This window comes from Leptosomus discolor, chromosome 24, assembly GCF_034619465.1.
Source record: "Leptosomus discolor isolate bLepDis1 chromosome 24, bLepDis1.hap2, whole genome shotgun sequence".
Lineage (NCBI taxonomy): Eukaryota > Metazoa > Chordata > Aves > Leptosomiformes > Leptosomidae > Leptosomus > Leptosomus discolor.
Window position 1 is genome coordinate 7948842 of NC_141414.1, and position 27347 is coordinate 7976188.

At 49.5% G+C, this 27347-nt stretch overlaps 1 protein-coding gene across 3 annotated transcripts; it reads right to left on the bottom strand.

The window, feature by feature from the left end:
- Nucleotides 1-533: 533 nt before the first annotated feature.
- On the bottom strand, nt 534-26268 carry DAZAP1 (DAZ associated protein 1). 3 transcript variants are annotated; one of them, XM_086477689.1, is made up of 12 exons: nt 26209-26268; nt 20497-20537; nt 19925-20091; nt 19535-19600; nt 18825-18932; nt 16312-16360; nt 11706-11788; nt 8216-8369; nt 6729-6758; nt 6178-6318; nt 5119-5301; nt 534-969 (listed from the first exon to the last, which is right to left on the bottom strand). In XM_086477689.1, exons 1-12 carry the CDS (start codon nt 26238-26240, stop codon nt 797-799), a joined length of 1227 nt encoding a protein of 408 aa, XP_086333815.1. In that variant the 5' UTR covers nt 26241-26268; the 3' UTR covers nt 534-796. The 3 variants fall into 3 exon arrangements, with proteins under 3 accessions (XP_086333815.1, XP_086333814.1, XP_086333816.1); XM_086477688.1 differs by having other exon boundaries at nt 18825-18935; XM_086477690.1 differs by lacking the exons at nt 11706-11788; nt 19535-19600; nt 19925-20091; nt 20497-20537; nt 26209-26268 and having other exon boundaries at nt 18825-18862.
- Between the last annotated feature and the right edge of the window lie 1079 nt (nt 26269-27347).

Here is a 27347-nt window from a genome sequence, read left to right on the forward strand (position 1 = left end):
GGTTAGTGCAAAATGCACCTAAACCTTTTGCCTGAGGGAAATCTACATCTTAACAAGGCCTCCGTTAACCCCTAACGAAATCCACAGAGGATTTGAAAGCGTGTGAAGCGCAGATCTAACGCTGCGCTTCCGAAGTGACTCTGTGCGTCGACAAGTCTGCACCTGCCTTGTTACCAGTTCTACACCACCAGGTAACAACAGCAAAATACACTCAGTAGATTTCTTTTAACTCCCAGAGTTTCTGAACCATCCGCCCCACCACTAATGTCAGGAGTAAGGGGGTTGCAGCTTACCCTCACTTCCAACAGTGCTAACGGAAACCCTGTTTTAAATTAAAAAATAAGCCAGCATACATAGTAGAAAATTTCTCTTAAAAATTTCACAATCTGTAAATGTATATATTTTTTTTTTCTTTTAAACATAAAAGTTTACAATATACGGTAAAACAAAGGCTCAGGAAAAATAATTTCAAAAAAAAAAAAAAAAGAAACCTGAAGTTTTGAATTAAAGCTGAAGACATTTTTAAAACCCTGTAATTTGAACCAGTGACATTTTCTTTATTTGTGCTGATGGGTTAGAGAAAGGAAAATATTTAAAAACTGCAGTCCAAACACCCACAGCTTTGCCTTCAGAAGCCATCTTCCCCCACCCCCCGAAAAAAAAAAAAAAAATATTGTTGTTAGGTTTTTCTTCCATCAAGTATGTGATTGTCACAAGTTCAGAAGTCTGGGGTTCCTGGGTTCGGCTGGTACCAGACCTCCCCGTGTGGACAGAATTCCCTGATTGCCAGCCCCCGCTAGCGCCGGTAGGGGTGAAATCCTTGCACGTTATGGTTCTGTCCTCGTCCAAAACCACTTCCTCCTGCAGGTGGGCCACTGGAGGGTTGCACCGAGGGGCCTCCGTAGGGAGGGGGTTGCTGGCTGGGATCAGAGAAACCTTGTCCAAACCCACTCAAGTCTTGTCCATACCCTGGGGAGAAGGGAAAAGGCGGCAGTCAGCTCCCGGCGGCGGCCGCAGGCGCGCCAACCCCAAACCCGACCCCGCTCCCTCCCGCCCCGCGCGGCCTCAGGACCAACCCCTCCGCCTGCCCTGCTCAGAGCAGCAGCTGCTCTCGGCTCTTGCCACGATTCGCCTTCGCTGCAGCAGAAACAGGCAAAAAGCAGCAGCGAGGGGTGGGCAGCGAGGGCCCCTCTCCCTGCCGGGGGGACCCTGCCCAGGCTGGCGTCACAGCCGCCACGGCGGCTCAGGAGCCGGAGGCGGCTCGCAGGGGACGAGCTGGCAGCAAACGAGTAGTTTTGGTTTGGTTGAGGTTGGGGTTGTCGACTGGCTCAAGACTAACGCTGTCGGGTTCGGCCGAGATGAAGACGCAGCGAGGAAGCTCCTCCTGCCATCTCACAGCTGCTCTACTGACTGCGCGGAGCTGCGGGACTCTGGCTGCGGACACTGGGCTTCACCACCTCCCCCGGCCAGCCAAAAGGCCTCCTCCGCTGGAAAGACGCGCTGGAGAAGCCGACCCCCGATATCCTTTCAAAAAACAGCGCACTGCTGCCCGAGTGCTTCTTTTAATGAACTAACCAGCCTTTCTTTCAAGGAATACTCAACTCAAAAAACATCAACTGAAACACGAGGGGGGCAAAGTTGGCAAAGCAGAATCCAGAAGGTCGCGACCGCTGCACCGTTACGTGCCTTGTAGCGGAACCCCTGGTCCACAGTGGCCCCTAGAAGGAACGAACATCCTGCCCCGAAAACTCGCTGCAGGGGCAGCTGAAGGTATTTGTGGCAAGTTCCAAAAACAAAGCTCCCTTTTCAGAACCGGACACCCCGTTGCTGCTGCAGGTGGTGGTGAACGCTTCTGCCTCGGCTGGAGAGCAGCAGCAGCCAGCGAGCCACCGCCAAGCCCTTCTCCCACGTCCCCTACACCATCAGCAGCGAGTTTTCAGCCTGAACGGGTGCTGACTCTCAACTCAAGATTACACTAATGCGTGCCCCCCGTTAACATTTATCTTCCTTTTTTCCTCAAGCCGAGGAACTCAACGCTTCTCTCCTGCCACGCTGCCCTTCTGCCTGCTCTGAGGCTGCGCCCGCCGCTCGGCAACGCGAGCCGTGCCAAGGACCGGGTTCAGAATGGGCTTAGAGCGAGAAGAATTTGGGGACAGGGAGAAAGGGTGAAGACGAAAGACTTGCTGGAATTCTTCCTGCCAACAGGAAAGGCAACTAGATGTAAATGGAGAACACTGAGAACTTGAGAAATTTAATATAAGTTCCCGTAATTAAATACGACTCTTAATCATACTAGTGGCATCAGTGCAAGTCTCTACTATGACAGACGGAATTAAGAACCCTAATTACTAAGCACATTTCTGCAGCTCTGCTTCTCTCTATGCAGGCTTAAAGCAGGTTTAACTCTCTTAATCCAAAACAAAGTCTCTTAGCATGTCTCCAGTATTTCAATTTCAAGCTCCGCCTGTCTCTCAGGACTTGCTACTACTAATGAGCCTTAAAACACATCTATCACAGGCCTCTACGAGCTCAAAATGCTAATCCAGTCATTTTTTCAGACAGAGATAAGCAGGCAACCAAAAGTACAATTTGATTTTTGCCAAGGGGTGAGGCTCAGATTAGGGAAAAAAAAAAATAAAAAAAATGAAGTTACTCTCCCTGTACACAGGATTGGGGAAACCACAGTTCTGCTTGTCTATCACAAAGGAGACCTACAGCTGAACCTGCCCAGCCAGACCTTTCCTCCCCTGCTTGCTTAATTCCTGCTGCAGCTCTCGGCTGGCACCGGCACCTCTGCTCTCCGCGGGAGCCGGGCCTGCCAGGACGGTTTTACCGTCTCGCTGAAGAACCTGAGCTCCGCTGGGTCACGCAGGACAAAGCCTCGCCAGTGCAGCAGCCCGGGAAGCGAAGAGCAGCTTCGTCATTCGCGCTTCAGTCGTGACTTCCCCCTTCAGCCAGCTACTGAACATCAACTGCATTGCCCTGCCTCGCCCGGGGACACATCGGAGCCGCATCGTTCCCCCCCCCCCCACCCTCTCGCAAGAGACCCTGCAAGAAACACACGTTATTTCCCCAAGGCAGACACATCAAGAGCATTGGTTGTAAAGAGGCACCACCTACCTAGGCTCCTCACTGCTCAGCCTGACCATAAGAGTGTAAACAAAGTATTGGCGCGTAGCCTGAAGGGTCTTGAGAATAGGTACCCAGCCCTAGTAAGAAATGAGGAGACCAGGGTGACGAACCCCAAGAGAGCCCTGTACAGAGATAATTTTTCAGGGTGAGGGAGACACACCCACGTTAGTGTTTCATTTACTAGTGTTCACATTCAGCCTGGCTGTAAACAGAGCAGCATTTAAGATGCTGTCGAGCCAGGACAAACCTTACAACGCCGCAACGATTAGATAACTCAGTGCCTCTTCCAAGCCCGTCAGCTTTGTGCATTTAGGTAAAGACATGCAGAGCAGCCGGCCTGCCCCGGGGCACAGCAATGCTGCCAGCCAGTTTGCCATCCCATGAAGTGCTGAAGCTCTTTAAAGAAGTTTAAGGGACGTTCCACATCGCTTTCTGAACAGGTGGATGATTCTGTGGTACTGTAGCGTATCAAACACCTCTAACCTTGTCAGCACTCGTAACGGCTTTCAGGCTAGAAAGGCGAGAGACTAACTGCAGTTGAGGTTTAAACAACTGACCTTCGTAGCCTTCTTCCTCAAAATGCAGCACTACACACCTCTTCCTCCCTCCTCCCTCCCTACCCAGCACTCTTAAACTAAAGACACCTGAAGTATTTCACTGGCAAAGAGGTTTCCTAGAATACACAAGAGGCAAGGGGTACTAGACACACCCCAAGTATTGGAATCCCCCCTCCCCAGGTTGAAAACAGAGTCTTCCTGAACTTCCCCCACATCCCAGATACTGGTTGCCCACTGATACAATGACTGTGCACGGATTTTGTACTTTCTGTAGTAGGGTCCACCCCCCCCCCAAAAAGAGTCTGCACAGAGACAACTTCTGGCAAGGCAAGAAAAACCTCCTCTTGAGTCACAAGGGCAATGCTATCTATGGAGGCAACTGTGTTTACAGCAAACAAATTGAAAAACATTTCAAATTCACCAGCACAAGAACACAAGCTTGCTTTAGAAACAGATCCGAAAGGCTGATCTTCCTTCAGAGCCTGGCTCACCTTTTTGGAACTTCAGACCCTAACTTCACGAAGCGTTCGCTTCCGAACAGCTTCTGCAGGCACTAACGCGCATGGAGAACTCGTTCAAGCAAGGAACAGTCTCAATCCATGGGCCTACTGTGTGCAAAAAGTTCACTTCGGAAGTAAAAAAGTGACCAATTACAACGCCTTCCAAAACAAAAAAACCAAAAAAAAAGGCAGTAGGCCACAAGTGGCACTTTGGGGAACACTGCTCAAAACCAGGGCTGAGAGGAAGAGCGAGAGGAGAACTCCCTCCCAGCTCCCCCAGGGAGGAGCAGAAATTTTACTGGGGAGCACAAGCACTTGTCTGCTTTTTTTTTTTGTGGCTGTTTTTAGGACTGTCTGCCTGGCTTAAAGCTTGTTCCATCAATGTCTTCTCTCAGCTACCTGAAACAGGTATCTGCAGAGCACAATTAGGCTTTACCCACTTCTGAGAACTCTAACCTGAGAGAGGCAGGAAAGGAATGGGGGGAAGGGAGGAAAAGGCTCTCAGCTTGGATTCTGATACCCTGCACGGCTTGCCTTGCCTCTCGAGGCTGTTCTCACTCTCGAAGCCTGTTCTCCAGGCTGATCAAAGTCAGTTGCACAAAAAAGTTGACTACAAGCCCCGTGAAGCTCTTGGAAAAACAAGTTTTAACTACAGATTCGGGGAGAGTGCTTATCCTACCAGTGCACGAGTCTGAAGGCTATTTCACAGCATACGAGTAATGCTTTCGAGTCGATTAAACACCCTCTGGCTAGAACACTGCCTGATTTAAGGATGGCTGGAGAGCTGGTGGCTGGCACTCCCGTCCTGGAGAGAAGTGCCCTCAGTGCTCGCAAACTGTTTCTGAACGCTGACTTCCTACCCAAGTGTAAAAGAAAAGCAGGAAGGGGAGAAAGATCAAGCTGAACGTAGTTTATACACAGTTACTTACCAAACTGACTATAAGGGAATTCTGGCTGAGCAGTTGGGGGTTTGCTCATGTCCTGAGTTGCCTGAGATGGTGGTGGTGGTGGTGGAAAAGCTAGTGGTGCTGCCCCTGGAGTGGCAGGTGGAGGGGGTACTCCAGGTGGGGCAAACTGGTCAGGTGGAGGAGGTGGAGCACCATAACCAAAACCTGAAACAGGAGGAAAGCACAAGACATGTGTAAACACCACGCTGACGTCCTGCTCGGCTGTAGTTTTTAAGAAACACTTGTAAGTCTGTTAAAACCAAAGCGTTTGTCACCTACAGCTGCCAGGCAGTAACTCCCTCCTACACTCTGGCAACCCCTGTGGCTAGAAGTCCCCAACAACAGACCTTCTAAGGCGAAAAACCTCACCCCAAAGGAAGACTGCAGCCCTGTCAGCAGCCAGCAAAGCCCAAGTGGTAAAGCAGAACTAGGGAGCAAACTGGGTGCGCTCTCAGGTGCGCGTGAGATGTGAGCAGGAAGCCGTATTATCCCAGATCTTAGCAGGAAAAAAAGATATCCCAAAGAAATGGTTTCCTCATAGCAGAACAAGCAACTCCAGATAACTGGGTGCTAGTTTCTGCCTTCTTTTCCAAACCAGGCTTGTGATGAGACTTTTCAAAAGGCGGCCTGAGGGGTAGGTGCTAAAATCCTATTTACATTTCCAGTGCCAGTTGTGACCTAATTCCCTAAGCTTCTCTGAAAAGCCCGGCCTGTGTCCAGCCCAGGTCACCACGCAGTGATCTCTAACTTTTCTCTCAGATGTTGTCACAGGGGTACACAGTAAATCCGAATTCATCGAGCAAGGCAGATTTAAACTAGAGAACAGAAATGAGCACCGCACCGAAGAAAAAGTGCTACCCAACACACACCGGTAAAAACACTTAATATAGTTAATTATCGCCCAGAATGTACAATCTAGGCAAAACATCTGAGGATAGACGGAGCGTAGGGGAAAAGAAATCCAAGTGCAGAGAGAGACGAGCAAAAGCTGCGAACTGAATCTGGCGAGGGACTGCAGCCGAGCTCCCGTCGGTCACTCACTGAACGGTGGAGGGGTGCCATAGCCCTGTGGAAATCCTTGCGGAGGGGGGAATCCTCCAGGAGGTGTGGAGACTATGTATGAGGTAAACGGCGGCGGTGGCGGAGGAGCTCCTCTTCCCGGGGGAGGTGGTCCGTATCCACCTAGAAAATGAAGAGAAACCAAGAACTAAAGCGGCTTAAGAATGAAAAATTGCTGCTTAAGTCAGCATCCTCTAGATGGGGTAACGCTGTTTGACAGATTTCAGACGCAGCCTCAGCTTTCTATGAATTCTTACTTTGGGAAATATTTGTCCTCCAAGCATCCCTACTGTAAATAACCGCAGTTCCGATAAAGAATTAGCACGGGGGGCAACAGCGGGATCTGTGTCAGCTCCCAGTACTGATTTGTTAAGAACACACTATCCTTCGTTCTTTCAGGACACAGTCAATCAAGCTTTTAAATGTAGGTTAAACACTACAGAAATCCCCAAATTACTGTGAATTCTTAAAGAAACTGCACCCTCGCTCAATAGGATTTTTCTTCTAGAATTGGTCCCACGTAACGTACTTACCAATTGCCTGTCCAGCTGGCACCCACATCCCTGAAACAGAACAAAAAAAGCAACTTATGTGTGCACTGAAACTGTACCCTATGCAAGAGGAATGATCTAAAAGAAAGTAAAGAAAGCCCAGTTGCCCTGGGGTCCTCTCCCAGCGGCCCTTACAGAACTATTTTTATGGTCCAAGAAACAGTCTTGGGCTATTTCCAAATAGGCAGCTCTGAGCAGACTCGGAATCGTTCAGCAGATTACGCAGTCTCCAAACTCAGATGGAGCGTTCAGGAGCTGCGAGCATACCAAGTGCGAGGAACTACACTAGTATGGAAGAACAAACCCACCGAGAATCACAGCCAGCTACACATCCAAAGCATTTTTCATGTACTACCTAGGTTTATCCTAGCTATTTTTGAAGTTTCTGAATGATAAAACCATCACCTTTCTGCATTCGCGGCAGCACTAAGATTGAAAGGTAAATGCGTTTATGTTTTACGTTAATCTTGCCAGCAGACCAGATATCATCTTCTCTACAAACAACCACACTGAAAATAATCTCGTTTCTCAGTTCGCGCCGGGGCAGATTAGCACATCTGTGCAGAACGTCAAAGCCTCCGCTGCAGCTTTCAAGTTAATAAGCACCACGGGGAAACCAGCAATCCCTCCGCCGAGCGACCATCCGCTGCAGCATGAGATGAAGCAGCGACGCTCCCTTTAGCCCCCCAGGTGAAAATTTCTCCTCTATCAGAGCAAGTTCTGTTCTGTCAAACGCTACTCAATTATAGCACCGTATTGCTCCGTAAGTTATCGAAATTGTCTTTGGATGAACTCAGCATATTTATCCTCTCTTCGAAATCTTGTGGGGGTTGTAGCCATCAAACCCAAACCACACGGCTGCTCCTTCCAGCCCTGAAGGGTTCAAGCTAAATCAAGAAAATTATATGCAGTAAGTGCTCCCCTGCACCGCTGCTAGCCCCATAGCTGCTTGTTATTTTTCCAGGCTACATTAAGCAATAAAACCCAAAGACCAGACCATCTGTTTTACTCTCATCCCTTTCAAATTTTACTTATAACTTCCTCTGAAACTGCCTCATCCTTGAAAACCCGCATTTCAACACCATTTTTCACCAGGGTCTCACGCAGGGCACAATCCCACCGCCGGAGCGATGGTTTGAGCTGCTGAGCCTTCTCAACGCCCTCTCCGCGTCACCAAAACCGTGCCGGTTCTACCCGGGGAGAGCCAACCAGAGCGGGTGAAGCGCTGCCGGGGACACTCGGCACAACCCACTGACTTCTGCCCTACGAAACACAGGTTTTGGGGAAAAGGAGCGAGGGCACAATCTCAGCGGACGTGGGAAGGAGCGATCCATGAAATTTCCGTTCCGCGCAGAGCGATGGCAGCGACAAACCTGGCACCACCGCCACTTGCCAGGAAACCAGGTCCCCAGGTAAGCTGGAAGGGCAAGACCCTGGCGACAAGGGCTCCGAGACGACTCAAGCGGTACCTTGGGGGCCGTATCCTTGCTGCCAGGTCGGAGGGGGCTGACCTGCCCAGCCGTTGGCAGCGCTCGGCATGATCCTGCTTCCCCACTGACTGGCACCGGGCGGCCCTGGAGTCTGGCTTTTGCTATCGCGGGGTTCTGCGCGTTTCACCTCCACCTAAACAAACAGAGGCACCACTTAGGAGAGATGGGGCAGGTCAAGATACCCCCCTTCCCTTCACACACACCCTTAATTACACTTAAGACTACACTTAGCATCTTATGACTTATGTCTAAATACTTAATTATTAAACTTAAGGCCAGTAATTTAAAATGTTTCTCAGGTACAATATATATGATGGTAAGACATTACGAGTCCTACTGTTGAGGTATTTCAAGTAAAACACAGCCTACAAATCACTTGGGTTTCATCATAGTACAGCATTCATCGGCTTTAACCTTAAAACAGCAGTACCCTCTTACAACGGCTCTTCACTTAAAAAAAAGCATCATCTGAAATTCTTTATATACTGATTTAACATTTACGGCAGGAGTTACAAAGACGACATTTTCAGTAAAAAAAACCAACCTCTGAGTAAAGAGCACGCCCTGAAAAAGGGTACTAATGCTTTAACCATTCAAACACGTTTGGGGTTCATTTGAAAGTTACAGTTTAAACCCACCCCATCTAACTGCAATTTCAGCTCTGCTCATACCTGAGAAACACACATTTGTTTGTTTGGTTTTTTGTTTGTTTGGTTTTAAACTTAAGATTTTATTAAAATGTCTAATGGAAGATAAAGACTTACCTTCCCCAGGCTAACGCTTAAAGAATCTCAATTAACTCAAACAATGTCAGAGGGAATGGATGTGATAAGAGAATCTTACATTACATCTAACAAAAAAGTAAACAAACATGCAAGTAATAAAAATGGACAGTTGAGTCAATAAGAAGCAAATCTTCATACTGTGTTAAGTCAGTGACAAAAGCCCTCCTGTTTTTAAAATTAGTAAGCCACAGTGCTTAACTTATTTTATTCAAAGATAAAATGTCCTAGTGTTCCAAGCCATCGAGTAAGTGCATTTGACCTACTTAAAATAAGCTGCACATTCAATATAAACCTCTCAAAAAAATCCAGTTTCTGATTTAATGAAACACTCTCAGCACTCATGCATGCTGAATTAAAAGTCTTTTTTATTTTATGATTAATTTTAATGGGTGCCAGAGTACAAAGAAAATAAATCTCAATCATCAATGGGCCTGAGTAGTATGGAAAATAAAGTATTCAGAATTCTTCCTGCCATGTCTTAAAAACCATTCATGTCAGAGAACAAACAGGAAACAGGCACAAGGCAAGGACAAAGCCCCCCGCCCCCACCCGCTGCAGATGCCCCAAGGACATGAGACATGACAGTAACCAAATCTCTGTCAGCTGAAGGCCCTTCCAGAGAGGAACCCAGGGAATTTTTCAAAGGACTCAAATTAATGAGTCTTAACACATTTGCCTCGAGGGAATTCAGTTATTGCTTACAAAAGCAGAGTCCTTCTTGCAATTTTAATTTTTTTTTTTTTCCTTTCAACAACATATGGATCCATTTCAGCAATACCTTTCTAATTACCGAAAGGAGAGAGATACCGTTTGTAAAGCGGGCATTATTAGTCAATGAGGAGAGCGGAGTGTGTGGAGTTCATTAATCTACGTGGAAGAATCCCATTAATTTTTCAGCGCAATTGGGAAGCGCTGAACTGCCAAACCGAGGACTGGAAAATCCCTGTGCAATATTCTCAGCACCGAGGTTAAAATTCTACCCCTGCCTAAAGCCCAGATTACACCAAGAAATGAGGCATCTCCGTTGCTCCTGGCTGAAAAAGCTCGGCACGTTTCTGCTCTTTATGTCATTGAAAGGAAAAAAAAAAAAAGGGAAGGGGGGTGGGCAAGAATAGCTGATTTCACTGGGGTACCGAGACTGTTTGGGAAACCACGGAGAACTCTGAGTTCGCACCGACGTGTCCCCAAAAGCGGCGACATTTCGGAGGCTCCCCCAGGGCGCCCCGTGCGTTCCCAGCCCCACCACCCTCTGCTCCTGCTCCTATCGAGTGAGCCGCTTCGTGCCACGACCTCTCGCTGAAGGGGTCCCTGTATGTCGAAGGCAATTCCCAGGGAAGCCAGAGGACGTGTGTAGGGCACGGACAGGTCACACATACCAACGGACTCTCACTGCTGGCAGTGCATCTGCTCCCAAACGGGGGTGCTCAACTGCTCACAAGAGGAAGACACCGGTAATCAAGAGCATACACTCGTGGTCTTGATTACACAAGGACATTTCTTCCGTTTGCTTCGTTTCCACTATTAGGAAAGCAGCCCACCCCTCAACCCCCAGACAAGTTCATGGGAATAAAAAGCATTATATACTGCATAATTAACCCAAATGCCACCGACAGGCAAGAATATATCCCCTGCTAGCTACATGAACGCTTATATGAGATACCAGCACACAGAAAAGACAATGCAAAATTACACAGTGCAATAACTGAAGGGAAGTGACAGCGTTTTTGCGCATCCTTGAGACCTGTTCACGCCGAGGTCAGCAGTTCTAACGCTTACTTTAAAAACTGTGGATATACTGTAAAGCCGCAAGGACTTCAAATATACCAGAATCTCCTGCGGTTCGTTTTTCTTTAAGAAGTCCTTATTCTGCCTGTATAAAACCTGGGTGTCCTGCAACAATTCACTTTGCTTTTAGCTTCTTCCACAGGTACGAGCATGTTCCTTGCCAAGTAACATCAAAGCAAGCCTAAAAAATTCCTCCCTATCAAACATCCATTTGCTGACAACACAGTATGAAGATGAAACAACCAGAGGTCACTTAACTGCATTGTGGTTAAATACTATATAGAGTACGTGGGTTTGTATCAAAGTTTCACAGTAAGTGACCCAATTTTTTAAAAAACCAATCCTTCACGATGTTTTTTTTCTTTTGCTTTTTAAGTTTGAAATTATATAAAGCAGACTGTCTCACACCACCTCAAAATTTGAGTATCAAACACACATCTGAAGGAGTGGTATCTTAAACCAAGCCTTGAACAACTCAGATTTCATTGGGATTCTGATTTTCAGACAGCTGGAAACAACTAACTTCTATCCTGACACCTAAGCCGTGCTCAAAACAAAGGGAGTCGTCACCGATTCGTTCCCAGGTAAGCCACGCTCAGCCAGAGCAACCCCCCAGGTCTGTAAGCACAAGGCCTTACCCAAACCAAAGCAGCCCACAGCCGAAGTTCTCAGGCTTTCCAGATCTCTCTCTCCTACGGGCTAAGCCACAAGCTCGCTGCCTTTCTCACCCGCTGAAGCAAACTCAGACTTTCCCCACCTTCATGGATAAAGCCTCGAATTTGGACTCGCATGCTCTCCCCCCTATCTGAATCAACTACGGAGTTTTGTTCACCAGTGAAATTGCTAGTTGCCCAAGACTTGGTTCTTTCTTAAGGTAAAATAAAACTACAACTACACACTTTTTTGCCCATGATGTCGTGAAAATGCATGTTGACAGCCTGGTCCACTGATTGTTCGTCCTCGAAAGTAATAAATCCAAAACCTAGCCAACGACGAAGAGTGAATCAAGGTAGCAGGGTGTTGTGACACAAAACAGGATGATGAACAGTATTAGGGGCGGACCAAGGGTTCAAGCAGGGGTTTCAGATAACCGAGACTTGTGTTAAATTCTCAAAAAAAGTCAATCCGAGAAAATTGCAATGGATACTTCCTGCAATTCGGCAATTAATGCCTCATCTTGGTTTCACACATGCAACCTACAAACGGAGCTTGTTAACTACCTTGCAGTTTTAGGTCATTCCTAACCCACCTACCAGGAAATGCAAAAAAAGTGCTAATGTCGTCATAAATGCAACTGTGCCACATGATTAAGAACAAAATACTTGTGGGACAGCAGATTAAAGTCAAGCAACTTTGCTGCTCCTATCTTGGACGCGGACCAGCTTCCCAAGGAGAATCTCTTGTCCCTGCTCCCCAAAGCTGCAAAGCAACTTCCTCCCATCCCTTATCCCGTCTTCCAATTAGGGAGTATTTTCCGTGGAAAATAAGAAAGTTGTCTTTGAAATGTAGCTGTTAAAGCATGAAAAATTTTACCACTCCATGGATGAATGAGAAGCTTCAGAAGCTAACAACCTAGATCAGAGGTTCTCAAGTTTTCCCCGCCTTACAAACACGGCTCCTCCCGAGCGCAGCAGCCCCTGCCAAGTGAGGAAGCGTTGCTCATACAGCACGGGGTACTCGCCGTCCCAAACTCCCATCTAGTTCGTTTCTTCTCTTTCCTGCTCTTGAACATCTGTGCACGACTTTCCAGTCCCTCTTTTTTGCCCAAGACATCGCTACCAACCGCTCCAGATCCCCCAGGGCAGCTCACTGCCTTTTATCCGACCAGAGCCCTCGCTGGTGGCAGCTCAGCCGAAGCCAGCAGCTTTTCAGAAGGCTGCAGGGGAGCGTCTGACGCCTGTAGAAGACGCTGGAAGAGAGGCAAAGCCCCAGGACCAGGCCGCTTTTTTGAGGTGACGCTTTGAGAACCTCTGCACTTAGGCTGTAGCTGCTGATACTGCCGAGAGAGTGGCAAAATCGTGGTTAATCTCACAGAACACGGAGGCTGGTTCATGCCATCAACCACTCGCTGCCGGTGGAACAACCAAACCCCGGGGAAGGTAAGAACACATGCAGTACAGAACTGTGCCATTCTTTAGATTAGCTAAGGGTAGAGCAATAAAAATTAGAAAGGAAAACGAGGTGCGGCATCAGAAGCATATGGAACATGGATGCATTTCTGCTTTTCTGAAACCCAAGATTTCCCCCTTGGTTTGCATTTTGCTTTGCAGCTAGTGCTGACAGCAGCCAGATATTGCTCTAAAGCGTTAAACAGAAATACAGTATCTATAACAGTCAGTGTCTCTCTGAGCTTATCCAACTGGGTTGGGTAAGCCCAAAGAGGCCTATTGTAGAGAAAGTTTATATATAAAAAAATACACAAAGATACAGGCCAAAATAGATTCCAGCAGGTCAAATTCTGCTGTCAGCAACAAGAGCAAAAGACATCACTAAAATAAACTTAAAATAAAAAGGAAAAAACTTAGCATTTCCCACACACAAGAGACTGGCAGTATAAACGAAGTTTTGTTGACCTGTGATGAAAGCAGCCTCGAAACTGAGAGCAGCATTTCATCACAATATATTTGTCTGACGTTAAGTAGAAATCTAGGTATTAGAGCCCAAAGAAAAGCGTTTGAATTTAAATCACACATTTAGTATTACAGCCTTTATCTAAAAAGACATGGGAAAGAAAAACGGTGGACACCACCTCCGTGTGAAGGCTGCTCGTTTAACTTGACTCCAAGAAGACCAAAGGAAGGGAACAGATTGTGGGACGGGGTTTGGAGGGGGAGAAGGAAGGAGAGTAAGAGGTCATTGAGGAAGCCAGTAAAAAGGAAAAAAAAAAGTATTTAAAAAAGGTCAAACACCACAAGATAAGGAACAATAAAGAAATCAGAGTACAATGCACAGCGAAATTCCAACAACATGGAATTTTAAACAGAGTAAAAGCGAAGAAGTCTCTCATCCAGTAGCTTTGTTTTCTGAAGGACAGGACTTTAGTGAAGACTTATGGCACTTAGCAGGAATCCAAGTGGACTCTGATTTGGACCGAACAGCGCAACGACGCTGGTTTGCAGCCAAGGGGAAGAAGAGAACAGCAAGAACCTGTAAATTACTTCAGTTGTGGGCTCAGCCAAGAACAGAGAGAAGGAGAAGCAGGGACTGCCACAAAGCCACTGTTCCCTTTAAGATGTAAGGAGGCTGGCTGCGTTTACACTGGGGGCTCTGAAGGGTTCTGGTGAAAGCACCGCTTGCAGGAGAGCGAGCGGAAGACGGTGGGGACTGGGAGCGAGCGAAGGCGAGCTGGGTACGGGCAGACCCACCGTCAGCGCCTCGAGGGCATCGCGGCAGCTCTGCCACTAACCGAGAACCTGGTTCCCAGCGGTCTCGTGAGAAGCTGAAGGAGGAGGAGTGCTACAGGGATGAGCAGCGGGGAGAGTATCGCCCTCCTCCTGCCAGCAAAGGAGTAAAATGCCTCGCACTGAGGGATCTGATCAAAACGCAGGGATGGCAGCGTTAATGGAAGAAGGCAAAATTCAAACTGGGACCAGCAGAAGACGGCAGTGAGTCGGCCGTTAGCTTTTATAGAGACACAGCCGTTCAGGCGTCGCGTTAAAAGGCCAAGTGCGCAGAGTGAGCAGCGCTCTGCGCAACAGCGTGCGGATCAGAAAGAGAAGGGAAGAGAAAACGTGTTCTGGGATCCATGGCCAGGAATTCCCAAGTGCAGACTACGAGGAATTTTCCCTAGCAACCCCCCCAGGGACTAGCAGGGCCGTTTTTGGAGATGACAGCTCGCTACCACGCTACGTGAAAGAATGTAACGGAACAAAAACGAAAGCCAGAGCGACAGGATTCGGGAACACGGTTTAACAAGCCCGATGCATGAAGGAGAAAGCATCCCGCTGCACGCTGGGCGGAGGCCGACGGGATTTCTCGCCCATGCGCATCTGTCCCTCCTGCTTTAAGCTACCACCCAGTCAGCGGACCCAAAGCCCTTTGGGTTTTTTTGGTTTAGTATAGCTTTAAGCAGAGAAGCCATTAATTGAGCCCAGGATTAATCCAGACCAGGCATGACGTTTTAGTACCTTTTGCTCTTTAGTACCCAGGCTGCAAGGCTGGGATTAAATATTACAAAGATATAGATGATACAATAATTACTGAGATATTTCAGAACTTCGGCCACAAATTATATTCAGATGCCCGTATCTTTGTCTCCACTGCCTCCTCTATTTAACATCAGATGCTCTAGAGCATTTAAATAGATGAATTTATGTTCTGCTTTACAAAAAGGTAACCGTTGAAAGAAGATTAAGATAGCTAAAGCAAGAAAACAAAAAAAAACAAATATATTGAAACTTCGTTTACACTCCAATAAAAGACAAAGCCCGTCCCTCCTCTGACTGTGGAACTGGCCTGTACCTCTGTGATAAATTATCACCTAGAGAGAAGAAATCTAAAGAGATATCGTTAATCACAGTCAAACAATTCACAGAGAGAAAAGAAAAGAAAAAAAAAAAAGAACTTACTTAACATTACCGTACTTTACTATGAAACACTTAAATATGTCACTAAGGATGTATGTCTAAATTAAAAATAAAACTAAGACTTAACAGCTTAATAAATATGAAGTGAGGAATATATTTCTTAATAATGAGTCAGAAGAGAAATGAAAGTTCAGATGGCAAACTATTCTCTAGCATGTAGAACATGCTACAGGTGGGCAGTGCAACTAAGCTTCACGTGTTTAAAATATTGCCTCTTAATTGTCAAACCCATGGCAGATGCGATGGAAGGTGGATGACATGAAACTTGCTTCATATTTTGACCAAAGGTTACCAACTTGGTTCAACAGCCTGGGGAAACTTCCAGGTTTTCGGTGGCTTCTTTTTTTGGGGGGGGTCTTAAAAAAAGCAGTCCAGCACACTGGGATTATATGTCCCAATCAAATTTATTTTTTTTTAGAATTATTTTGTGTAGTTTAAATGTTTTTCTTTAAGTGAAGCCATTTAACCAAAACAAAAAGCACATAATGGATGGATTCTGTTCTAATCTCATGTTCAGAAGCACTCTGAACCGGAGCACCCCCCCATGCACTGGCAGACGTCAACATACCTTTCGTGTGGAACAGGAGGAAAGTCTGCTCTTTCTTCCCCCCACCCCCCTGCCCCCCCATAATACCTTAAGCCACAGGAGCGGCTCGAGAATCCAATTTCATTCGACTAAAAAACTAGCAAAAAAAAGCATAAATGAACATGAAACATCTGACTTTAAATGCACAGATACCAACTAAAGCTGAAGATGAAGAGTCTAGACTTGAAGTGATATTTGCCCAGTGAATTATTCTTTTTCCTGAGGCAACACAGAAAAAAAAAAGTCTACCTTTTCTGATGGTGTGAAATAGTTTGCCATCTGACTATAGGAGAGTATGAAGAAATTTCAAGGACAAACTAGATCAGCCTTTACCTCGGGGCCTCTGTTTCTCTGCGTCATAGATCATTACAACTTCAGTGACCTGGAAGAGAGAAGGGAAATTCTACTAACGGTGCTGCCAGGGGAGCGTTATAAACAGTTACTCCCGGCTGCCTTCCCGCCCCCTACCCACAGAGCACCACCAAACGCCCGAGGTAACCATCGAGAGCACAGAGCAAACAAACCAGGAATATTGCTCTGCACGGGAGTTTGAGAAAAGCCTGAACTCATCGTCTGCTGGGAAGAGCTGCTACACCGTGGCTTCTTCAGGTCTCATTACACTTCAGCTCTTAATCCAGCATTAGGGTCGCTCTGCTGTTTATAGCCGACGACAAACCCAAAGGTTTCTGCTTTTCAACACCCTGTTCAGCGGTGCAGCTTCTTACAAGACGACTTTTTCCATTTCTGAACATTTGCACTCTCAACAGGAAAAGCAGCTTTAACTCCAAACCCGTTTAGGCATTTGCGTGGCTTCCCTGAATGACGTAGAGTCCCAGAACAGTTTGGGTTGGAAGGGACCTTTAAAGGTCACCTATAGTCCAACCCCCCTGCAGCGAGCAGGGACATCTTACTCCAGTATGGCTGTGGCACAGAGCACCGGTTATAAACTGATGCTTTAAATAGCATTACAAAAAACCCTAAGTTATGGGGGCTCAGCATCAGAGAGATTTTAACTTTAAAAAAAGGCAAAAAAAAAAAGGAAATGCAAGCTGTTTGAGGGCTTCAAGATTTTTTTTTTTTGGCAGAATAAGCACCACTGTGAGCTACAATTTAAACAAAAGCAGAGGTGTAACACTTGTGTCAAAGGCAACGTTAGAACAGCTGAGAGGAACTGCCTTTGAATTGCTCAGACGCAGAAAAGCAGTCACAAAAACGTGTGTGACCTCATGGAACCACGTCTTCACCTTCAAGTCAATCTTAGGGTATTTCTTCTAGAATCCCCTGAATTAGCTTAAAACCTGCCACAAATTCACCCTTTACTTACAGCTAGAAACCTTACTTTTCAGGTTATTACAGCATAGACACTCACTTGGACACAGCCCACTGGATGCTAACATCTGAGACCTATCCCCATGCGGGGATTATGCCGTGTGATGGTGGCAGATTTTCTCCCTTCTGGTCCGTTTGGATCCCCTCTTCCCCTCGGTCTCGGTTACCCAGCAACCTCCGTGCCTACGAGCCAGTGCCTGCTCTTGTCTCTTCACTCTGCGGCCTCAAAACGGGTGGAAGAGCCTCTGCTCCAGAGGTAACTCACGGAGAACGCTACATGGACTTCCCAATTTCTAGACTATTGTTAAAGTTCTACTACTTACTTTGAAAGGCACTTACACGTAAGGGCTGTTGCCTTCTATACTTGGTGGAACACAACCCTGTATCTCCCAAGCCATCCAGAGGTCAGAATTGGGAAGCCAAAAGTCTGTGAGGAAGAGCCTTTAGAAATCGCGCCCCACAGCTGTGGAACATGCTCCCCCATTTCTATTTACAAGTCTACTGCAGCCTTTCAAACTAAAGAAACCGCTGTTAGCCAGCGCCTTTCAGATTCTTTCAAAAATTATCTTAAACTGCGTTTTAAACACAATACTGTCGATAAACTCAGCCACTTGAGAAAGCACCAATAAATCCTTTGCTGCCCCTAAGAAAAGACCTTAGAGAAAGGTGATTAAAAAAAGGCATCAAAAGAACGCGCTAAACGCCACTCAAAGACGGCAAGTTCGCATCCACCGGCACAGTCTGGAATTGAACTCAGGCGACCTTTAACTTTCTCAAACTCATTCACAGCTAAATTTAGTTATTTAGCTCAATAATTCACCATCTTAAAGGGGCAACAGTTGGGATAAATGGGAATTAAAACTAAATGGGAAAAACCCCGCCCAAAGCAGAAGATAGAGTCATTTCACTGAATTACAAACGGGTGCATTACATGAGCCGTGGTTTGTCTCTAGAAGGGAGGTTCCAGGGACAACATAACTCAGCTGATTCCAGATGACGATTTAAAACCAAGTAATTACCAAAATAACGGCAGGAGGCTGCAAAACCTCACCTCTCTGAACACATACTCAAAGACGAGGATCTTAGACATAAGCTCACTGAAGTATTCGCTGTTCCCCACCACCACCTCCCCCAAAAAAAAAATCAACACAAATTTTTTAATTGCCAAGCTGTGAGTTATCAATTAAAAACAGAAAAAAAAAATATTGTTAAGCCACCTCCACACAGGAGGTTTTTTGCAAGAAGGAAGGAGAATCATGCATCAGACTTAAACAAGAGGAGACAGAAGCAGCAAAGTAAGTTACATATCACAGCAACAGATTTTGACAAACAGCAAGATACATTTCAAGATGATGAACATTTACTACAGTTTATCACAAAATGCTTCGATACATCCCTACAGCAGTTTGTCTAAATTAACCCAAAATTTGACAGCTTGACGAAATCTGAGAAAAGGCAGCGGGGAGGGAAAGCATCTTGCAACCAACTGATAACTGTCATCGTGCTGAATGACTCACCACTCCGAATTTCTTGAAGTATTCCCTGAGCTCTGTCTCGCCACAGTTATGAGGAATCCCACCAACAAAAATTTTATTTGATTTATTGTTATCGCTCCTGGATCCTTTCTGCTAAATCAAGGAGGAAAAAAAATCAGTCAGAAGGACAATAAAGTTGGCGACTTCTATCACTTTACACTGAAACATGAACAAGGGTCTCTCGCAGGTTGAGGGGGAGCCATCTCCAGGCTTGAAGTCTCCCGGTCATTAAATGCAAAGCAACTGCATGTTCAGAGCTCCAAAGTTTAGTGTTTGCTGCTATAACCCAGAAAACTAGGGACTGTGCTCTGAGGCCATTTACTCATTTTATAATGAAATGGTATTAACCTGCAGGGCGTGAAGTAGGCTGGAAAAGAGCATCAGTCCCGTGAGCGCACTTCCAGACACTTGTTTCAAGATTTGAAGACCTCCACTAAAAGCACTGCTAAGAGCTCGAGAAAACAGCTCACCCACAAACTGAGTTTGACACAACACAGTGTTCGTTAACGCTGTTTTGTACTCGGAGTCTCACCACGGAAATCGAATTAGAAGACACAAAATTTACACCCAAGGCCTGCAAACCGACTCCCGATTGTCAAACACGGATACAAGCCGAGTGAATCCAATTGAACTGCTAGAAGGTCAGCCAAAACTTGGAAAACAGGCAGGATACACCGAGTATCTTTCCTTACCCATCCTTCCTTCGGTCGTGTCCGTTCTGGTTGCATCCCCCTAGGTGTACATGGCTTTGGGTCAATCTGGAAGAAGTTCCAGTTTGGTCAGATCTCAGCGAGCAGAATATTGTTTTGTTTTAAAAGTTACGTTTACGGCAGCTGAACTGAGCGCTGCTGAAATCCAGCTCCTCAGACCAAAGCTACCGTCAATACATCGCTTCTACAACGCGACACAAATCACCGAGTTAAAGCTGTCTTACAATAAACAACGAAAACCCAGAAAGAACCAGGCAACTTTTACACTACCCAGTCTGCAAACAGGAAGCCAGAATTTAAAACAGAACTTCAAAGCAGGCTGGAGCAGAAAGTTCTGAGGCAGGAAAAAAACAAAACAGAAAAGCAACTTACATTTCGGCCATCTAACGTGTGAGGTCTACTGGCCAGTACTGTTCCCACACAGTTGGGATCTTTAAATTTGACAAATCCAAATCCTCGAGACTGGTTTGTTGTTTTGTCTTTCATTATTACACAGTCGACAACCTCTCCATACTGGGAGAAGTAGCTACGAAGAGTTTCTGTTAAAAAAAGAAAAGCACACGTTGAACAGAAGCAGTCACTCACTCCACCAGGCTGCGTTTGCAATTAGGAGACAAAAGATAAGCAAACAGCTAAGCAGGTTCGAACTACTCTTCAGAAAATGATTAACTTCCTCTAAACCAATGGTGTGCAACGGGTTATTGCCACTCGCAGAAAAGGGCAGCAGTATCGTAGCAAAGCGATGGTACAAAACCGTCACCTTCTGCGTTGGCAAAAACTGCAACGGCAAACACGGAGAGAAAACGAAACCAGAAGCGATGACCACCCGTCTGAACGTGCTCTCGCAGTAACAGACGAGAGCAGCACCGTCTCCCCCAGCCCTCCTACCCAGCCCTGGCTGTTCACAAAGGCCTGGCTTAACGGCTGCAGAATACACAGCTTACCTTGTGTTGTGCTCCAGTCCAAGCCACCCACAAACAGTTTTCTGCAAATGAAGCACACAGCAGTTTTAGGGCGCTACACGACAGATGCTCCATCTTATTGAACGCGGAAGTCAGCTGTTCTGAAGAAGTCTGGTGGCTCTGAGGCCTCCACAACCCGCTACAAAGCCTGTTCTTCACTAGAATTCACTATTCTTTGTGACAACGACCTTCTGTTTCGTGAAGGTTCACAAAAAATGAAGCATCCATTTTGTGTGCCACAAGCACGAACAGATTGTGAGCTCATCACAGGAATGCATTTTATTCTTTCACGCAAAGAGAAGACACAAGTAACAGAAAAGCCTAAGTTCCTCCAAACTTCTTATTTCCAGGTACTCGAGAAGGTCGTGCGGCTTTGGGAAATCATTGCAACAGCCAGAAGGAAAAACCCAACAGAGAACATGGCACTGAGTACATTTACCTGCTCTTCTGGGGCAGGAAGGAGCTCCAGCAGGGAACACTTCAAGTTCAGAAAAACATGTATAAACGTCACTGAAATTCGACAAGTGATCCAAGACCGCCGTTACAAGGTCATTCTGCCTGGTTAACCCCCACCCCCTAGTTAAAATGGGATGTCCGGGCTCCTGTCAAGGCTGGACCCTCGGCTCCAAGTTGCTGGCAGAACTTCTGCCAGCACCAGAAGAGAACAGCTGCAGGCTCCACGCGGGTCCACTTTACGGATGAGAACAAAACCCAAAACTTCTGAGACAAAGGCAACTGACAGAAAACCAGACATCCTGGTTTGAACACCCAAGGCCGCTCCATCAACAGCTTCACTCCCAGGTTAAGGCCCACGAGCTGTGCAGAGTCTTGCATTAGGCCCCCAAAACCGAGCCTGAAGCACAGCCGGGTTCATCCTGCGGCCATTTGCTAACGCTGAGTGTTACCCAAAAGGTAACGGACGAGGGAAATGGGTTCAAAAAGTTAATTCTACAAAAATACACGAGGCACAGCTGCTGCAGCCCTTCGGAACAGGTACCACAGCAAAAATAACACCCGACTCTGAACTCCACACACTCGATGTTACCATCTCCTACACCGAGAGGCATCGCACGTGAAAAACACTGCTGGCGGTTGAAGTCATTTAATACCCGCTTCGAAAGAAGGGGCAAGGGAAGGGCGTCTGCCCTGGGACGGTGCGGCCGACTTCCACCTTCCAGAAGGTTAAAGCCCAACGGGAATCACAGCTCAAAGGAACAGCTCCATGGGAGGGAACGCTGAGCTGGATTCCGGCACCACCTGAAATGTCTACACTTGCTCTCTACTTGCACAACGGGGTGAAACAGGAAGCGAAGAGTTTTTCTTCCATCCTCAGATCAAAAAAGCTCAAGTCGGCCCTCGGGCTTCCTTGCCCCTGCGTTCTCAAAGCACTGTCCTGGTAAAGTCAAGTCCTTAAACTGCTGATTAAAACAAACAAAAAACCCTCATCCATTCCTTTTACGTGCTACTCCCTTGCTCACCTAGAAAAACCAGTCAGAATCACTTTTGTCCACCATTATCTTCTAGTTAAATGAAATCAAAAGCAGAAGTTCCAAGTTCAAGCCTAAGACAGAAGGCAAACTTGGGAGGCAAGTACTAAATAACAGAGCAGCACTAATTCAGCAATTAGTTGTGAAACCATTTTACAATCTAGTTGAGAGGTATCTCCAAATAGATGGGAAAGTCATGGCTAAAACCCAAACTAAACTCCATGCTTGAAACTTAAGAGCAGTCTGAATCAACTCATCTTCTGAGAGGAGCACCCAGATCCGCGCCACGTCGTGTCAGAGCACGCCGAAGTACCTGGGCGAGTGCACCGGGAGGAGCGGGGAGATGCCAGCCTGCCTGCTCTGCAGCTCTTTATCAGCTGCGGGGTGTGACAGAACTTCCGCGGTAATTTACTCCATAATTAAAGGTTAGTTCAAAGCCACCTCCACGCTAAGCACCACCAACTCTAAAGCTCTTCTGTTAACAGTTCCCCAGCTCTGCACTGACAAGTGCTGGGATAGTTTATCTTCGGAGGACGCCCTCTATTTCTCTTATTGCTCCTCAAAGGGAGGAACCGTATCTGCTTTGTCTTCTGCTCACCCTCAGATACATCCAAGCATAGCTGGGGCTGAGCTGAGGTTGGGAGCTCACAAACCTGCACTTACATACAGAAAGCTGAAGTTCTCCTAACAAAAAAAAAAAAAATATATAAACTTCCTCCCATCTGCTTTTTTCAGAAGCAGCAAAGTGCAGCAAGAATTGGGCCACCCCCAGCCTGAGAGCTGCTGGTGCAGCGGGAGCACCAGGGAGGGACAGCGTGTGACCAAGGGCCCTGTGCAGCAGGGCAGCCTGCCGACGGAGCCAGCGGTCCCCTCTCAGTTCCCTGCCACACGGCATCATGTCACCACCCTCACGCAACGGCCAACAGCGACTAAACCAGCACGTGAGAGCGCAGAGACGCCGCGCACGGAAACACGGGGGGACTAAATTCTGCATTACACGGTTCCCCCAAGCCTTGCTCCACCGAGGCAAGTTTTATTTCCAAGTCACTAGTTGAGAGGTGACATCAGCCTTGCCTCTCAAAAAAACAACCCCAACCGTTAAGCCCAGACCGAAGCACGTTCTTAGGCAGGGCAGAGAACAACCGCACCGGCAACAGGCAGAGAGAGCACAGCCCTCGCAGCGTCACACAGGCCAGCGGCCGCATCTGCTCTCGCGCTGTCACGGCGCATCTGCCAACAGCACCAGCAGGACATTTCGTCCGTGACCAGCCCGCGCTGAGAGCAGGCCTGTCTTCTGCCGGCGGGTTTCGGGATGACGGAGTTCTGCTCAAGGGCAGGACAGCCCCCCCCCACACACACACCTCCCTCTACTGGCAAAGGCCCGGCTGGGGCACTGCTGCCACCAGCCTGTTCAACAGCAGCCTGGGCCCAGGGACGGCTCATCTGGTGGCAGCCAAACTTCACCGCTCACCACATGCAGACGCCCCGGTGGCTTCAGCTGCCCCTTCGCTGCCTTTCCTCTCCGCATGCAGGAGACACACACAACTCCGTGTGCTCCTCCTCCTCCTGCCATTGTTTTCAGGGAAAGTAAGTTCCATAAGGAAATTATTTCTTAACAGCAAAGGAAAAAACACCCAAACGGTCTAATGTAGGTTCAGATTAAAGTTTTGCTGCAGCCCATGACTCGTGCGTTCGCTACACGTACACGGGGATTGCTTCTTGTCGGGTTTGGGGGTTTTTTTGAACTCAATTTGATAGCTTGGGATATCAGACCAATCTAAAAATACCAGCTGCATTCTGACAGAACATCAAGTTGTCTGCAGGGACCGAGGACTCCCCGCAGCTACTGGTCACTGAAACCTCCGATTCCATTAATTATTTGTAGTCACCCTACACACACTTAAACAAACAAAAAAGCTGGGTTGCCTCAGGTCACCACCAGCAGCTGTATGTAAATACTCGGCTTCTGTTTAGACGCCCACTGTGGAGTGCCCGAAGCCAGGGCTACCCGGCTGCTCCCGGACCGAGCCCACCGGGCGAACACGAGGCCGACGCAGAAACCAGCCGCGGGATGGCACAGGAGCCGCCCGCAGCAACGCCGGGCGAGGGCCGGTTTCCCCGCGCTCAGCTCGCCTCGCCAGCCCGCTCGGAAGGCCCGGCGCACGCTGCCTCCTCGCCAGAACTTCTTGTTGAGACCGTTCTTAACATTACGCCACCAGCGTGAGCCTCTGACGTCACTGGCCTCGTCCCCCCGCGCTGCAGAGCCACCGGCGGGCACAGCGGCGTTCCTCGCCGCGCTGGGTTCGGGCAGGAAGCGGAATAACGACTCTGCAGAAGCTGCAGTGCGGATCGTAAGTTTTAACCAAGTTTCACGAACCCACGTGTTCCGCTTCAACTGTTTCCTGACAAAATTCTACTTGCTAATTTATCTTTTTCTGCCACAAAGGTGTCTGTCACCGAAGCAGACGATCCCAGAATTAGCAAGAAAGCATGCACAGGTATTTTAAAAGTGCCAAAACTCAACAAAAGCGCAAACTCTTTGCGTATGTAAAACAATCTGGCAGTTTGATCATCCTCCATCATTTCTCCCAGGGCAGCCCCAATCAGCTACGCCCTGTAGGCCAGGAGGATCTCAAGATCAGCACTTTCCTTTCATCCAAAAGAGTCCCAAGTGCTAATTACAACAAATAACGCTCACAAGGCGCTACCTACTCCCATCAACACAACTGCAAGGCCTACAGTGTTCCCACGAGTCTTTCCTTAACTTAAAATCTCGGCCTAGAGAAGCACTAAACTGGCGTTAACTCCTGTGACGGCTCGCAGCTCACCCCGGCTCTCAACGCAGAACTTCCTTCGCACAACTACAGGCACCCGCTAAAACTGCAGTTTATTCAACGCCTTCACCTTCCCGTTTGGGCACTTTCGGGGGTAGGAGAGGAAAAGAAAATTACCATCTCTGATTAAAACTCAACCTTTCGATCACAACTCAGGAGGATCAAAACCTAAGCAGTCGGTGAGCTCTGGGGCAGCCGGGCCTGTTCAGGATGGAAGTCGACAATATTTCACCGAGTCACTCACAGCCTGCGCACACCTACAGGTCCAGAGCAGCGGCACACAGAAGTCAGCTCATGGGGTCTCTCCTAAGGCACTAGAGAGCAATTAGGGCCCAGGACTAAATAAGAATCATTTCAGAGCGAGACCTATGCACTTAAAACACGCCTCGTGCGATACGTGTGGTCGGTAGCGACGTGCTCCCTCCAAAGCCCCTGTCCTGCCTCCCGTGTTTGTAAGGCCGAACAAATTAAGGACCCACAGAGTAAATCAGCAGCTCGCTGCGCCCCGGAGCCCGCGCGGGTACGTGTCCACCGTTGTTTCGAAAAAGGTGACCAGTTATGACGTGCGTACTCTGTGCCAAAACTTGTCGTGAAAGCTCAGCAGCCCATCTTTTTATCATTATCATTGTTTTATTTTTGCTATGTTCAGTTCTAACGTGCCAAGGCTACGGAATGGAAGCCCCGCGGTGGAATAACGCTAAAAACGCCGCAGAACAACCTGACCCGCGTCAGCCCCCCCAAAAAAACCACAAAAATCTCTGGGAAGCCTTTTAAACCCAAAGCGCCGTTTTTTCTGCCCGAAATGCAGCTGGCGCCCAGGGCCGGGGGGCAGCTGTCAGCGGCGGAGGGGCAGCCCCCGGGGGGTGGGGGAGCAGGGGAGGCTCCCGCCGGCCGCCTTTGTCCCGCCGTTCCGCCCCCCGCCCCGGTACAGAGCCAAGCTCCCGGCCCCGCCGCGGGGCAGCCCCGATGAGTCACCGGTGGGGTTTTTACAGCCCCCTCCCCTCGTTAACAACGGACAAGGGGGAAAACAAACCGCCCCCCCCCGCCAGGGCCGGGCCGGGGCTCCCGGGAAGCGCCGCGGGTGACCTTGGGCCGCGCGCACCTGCCGCCGCAGCCCGGCGCGGGCCGGTCACGTGGGGGGGGGGGGGGGGGGGGGGGGGGCGCCCACACTCCCGGTCCGCAGGGGCCCAGCATGGCGGACGGGCCCGGCGGCGGACGGCGGGGACGGAGAGGGCGCTCCCCCCCCCCCCCCCCCCTCCCCCCTGCCGGCGCGGCCCTCGCCTCATGGCGCAGGAAAAAGGGAGGGGGGAAGGCCCGGACACCCCCCGCCCCCCCTCTCCCGGTGCTTCCTCACCCCCCTCCGCCGCCCTCACCCGATCTCGTCGGCGCCTCCCACGCTGTTCATGGCGGCGGCTCCTCGGCGGTATCCGGGGCCGCGCCCGGCTCTTCCCTCCGGCGGCGGTGGCGGCGGCACCAGGGCAGGTCGCGCGCTGGCGGGCGGGCTCTCCTCGCCGTCCGGCCGTCCGTTCCCCCCCCCCCCCCCCCGGTTACCCCCCCCCCCCCCGGGGCGCTCACTTCGAGCTGCGCAAACTGCGGCCGCCCCCGGCCCGGCCCCCCCCCCCGCGCCGCGCGCTCGCGCTCCCTCAGCGCCGCCAACCGCCGTTGCGCGCGCACCTGCCCTCGCTACGGGGTCTCCGGGACCGCGCCCAAGGAGGGGCGGGGCGGGGCGGAGCGGCGCGCAGGGGCCGACGGGAAGGACAGTCCGCCCGCCCCACGTGCGGCCGCGGTGCTGGGGGGGGGCGGGTCCACCGGGCGCCCCCCCGCTCCCCCCCGGCCCGCTGCCCCCCCGGCCCGCTGCCCCCCCCCCGGAGCGGCTCGGCTCTGCCGTAGGGGTCCCGGTCACCCCGGCCGCACACAGCGAGGAGCGTGGGACAGGGCCCCTGTGCACGGCCCCGGTGCGGGGCACAGCGTGGGGCACGGCACCGTGCAGAGCCCCGGAGCACGGCACAGCCCCGGTGCATGGCACGGCGTGGCACAGGGCCCCGGTGCAGAGCCCTGGAGCATGGCACAGCGTGGGTCACGGCACCGTGCGCGGCCCCGGTGCATGGCACGGCCCCAGTGCAGCACCACAGAGCACGGCACAGCGTGGGGCACCGTCCCGGGGCACGGCACAGCGTGGGGCACGGTGCCGGTGCATGGCACAGCGTGGGGCAGAGCCATGTGCGTGGCCCCGGAGCACGGCACAGCCCCGGTGCATGGCACGGCGTGGCACATGGCGCCGGTGCAGAGCCCTGGAGCACGGCACAGCGTGGGGCAGAGCCCCGCGCACAGCCCCGGTGCATGGCCCAGCAGCGGGCACGGCCCCGTAGCACGGCACAACGTGGGGGACAGTCCCCGGGGAAAAGCCCTTCCTCCGTGGCCCCCCCAGTTGCCCAGCTCCGGCCCAGCTCCAGCCCGCAGCGGTGCTGGTCCTTCCCGCCCCGGCCACGCACAGCGCGGCGCACGGTGCCCC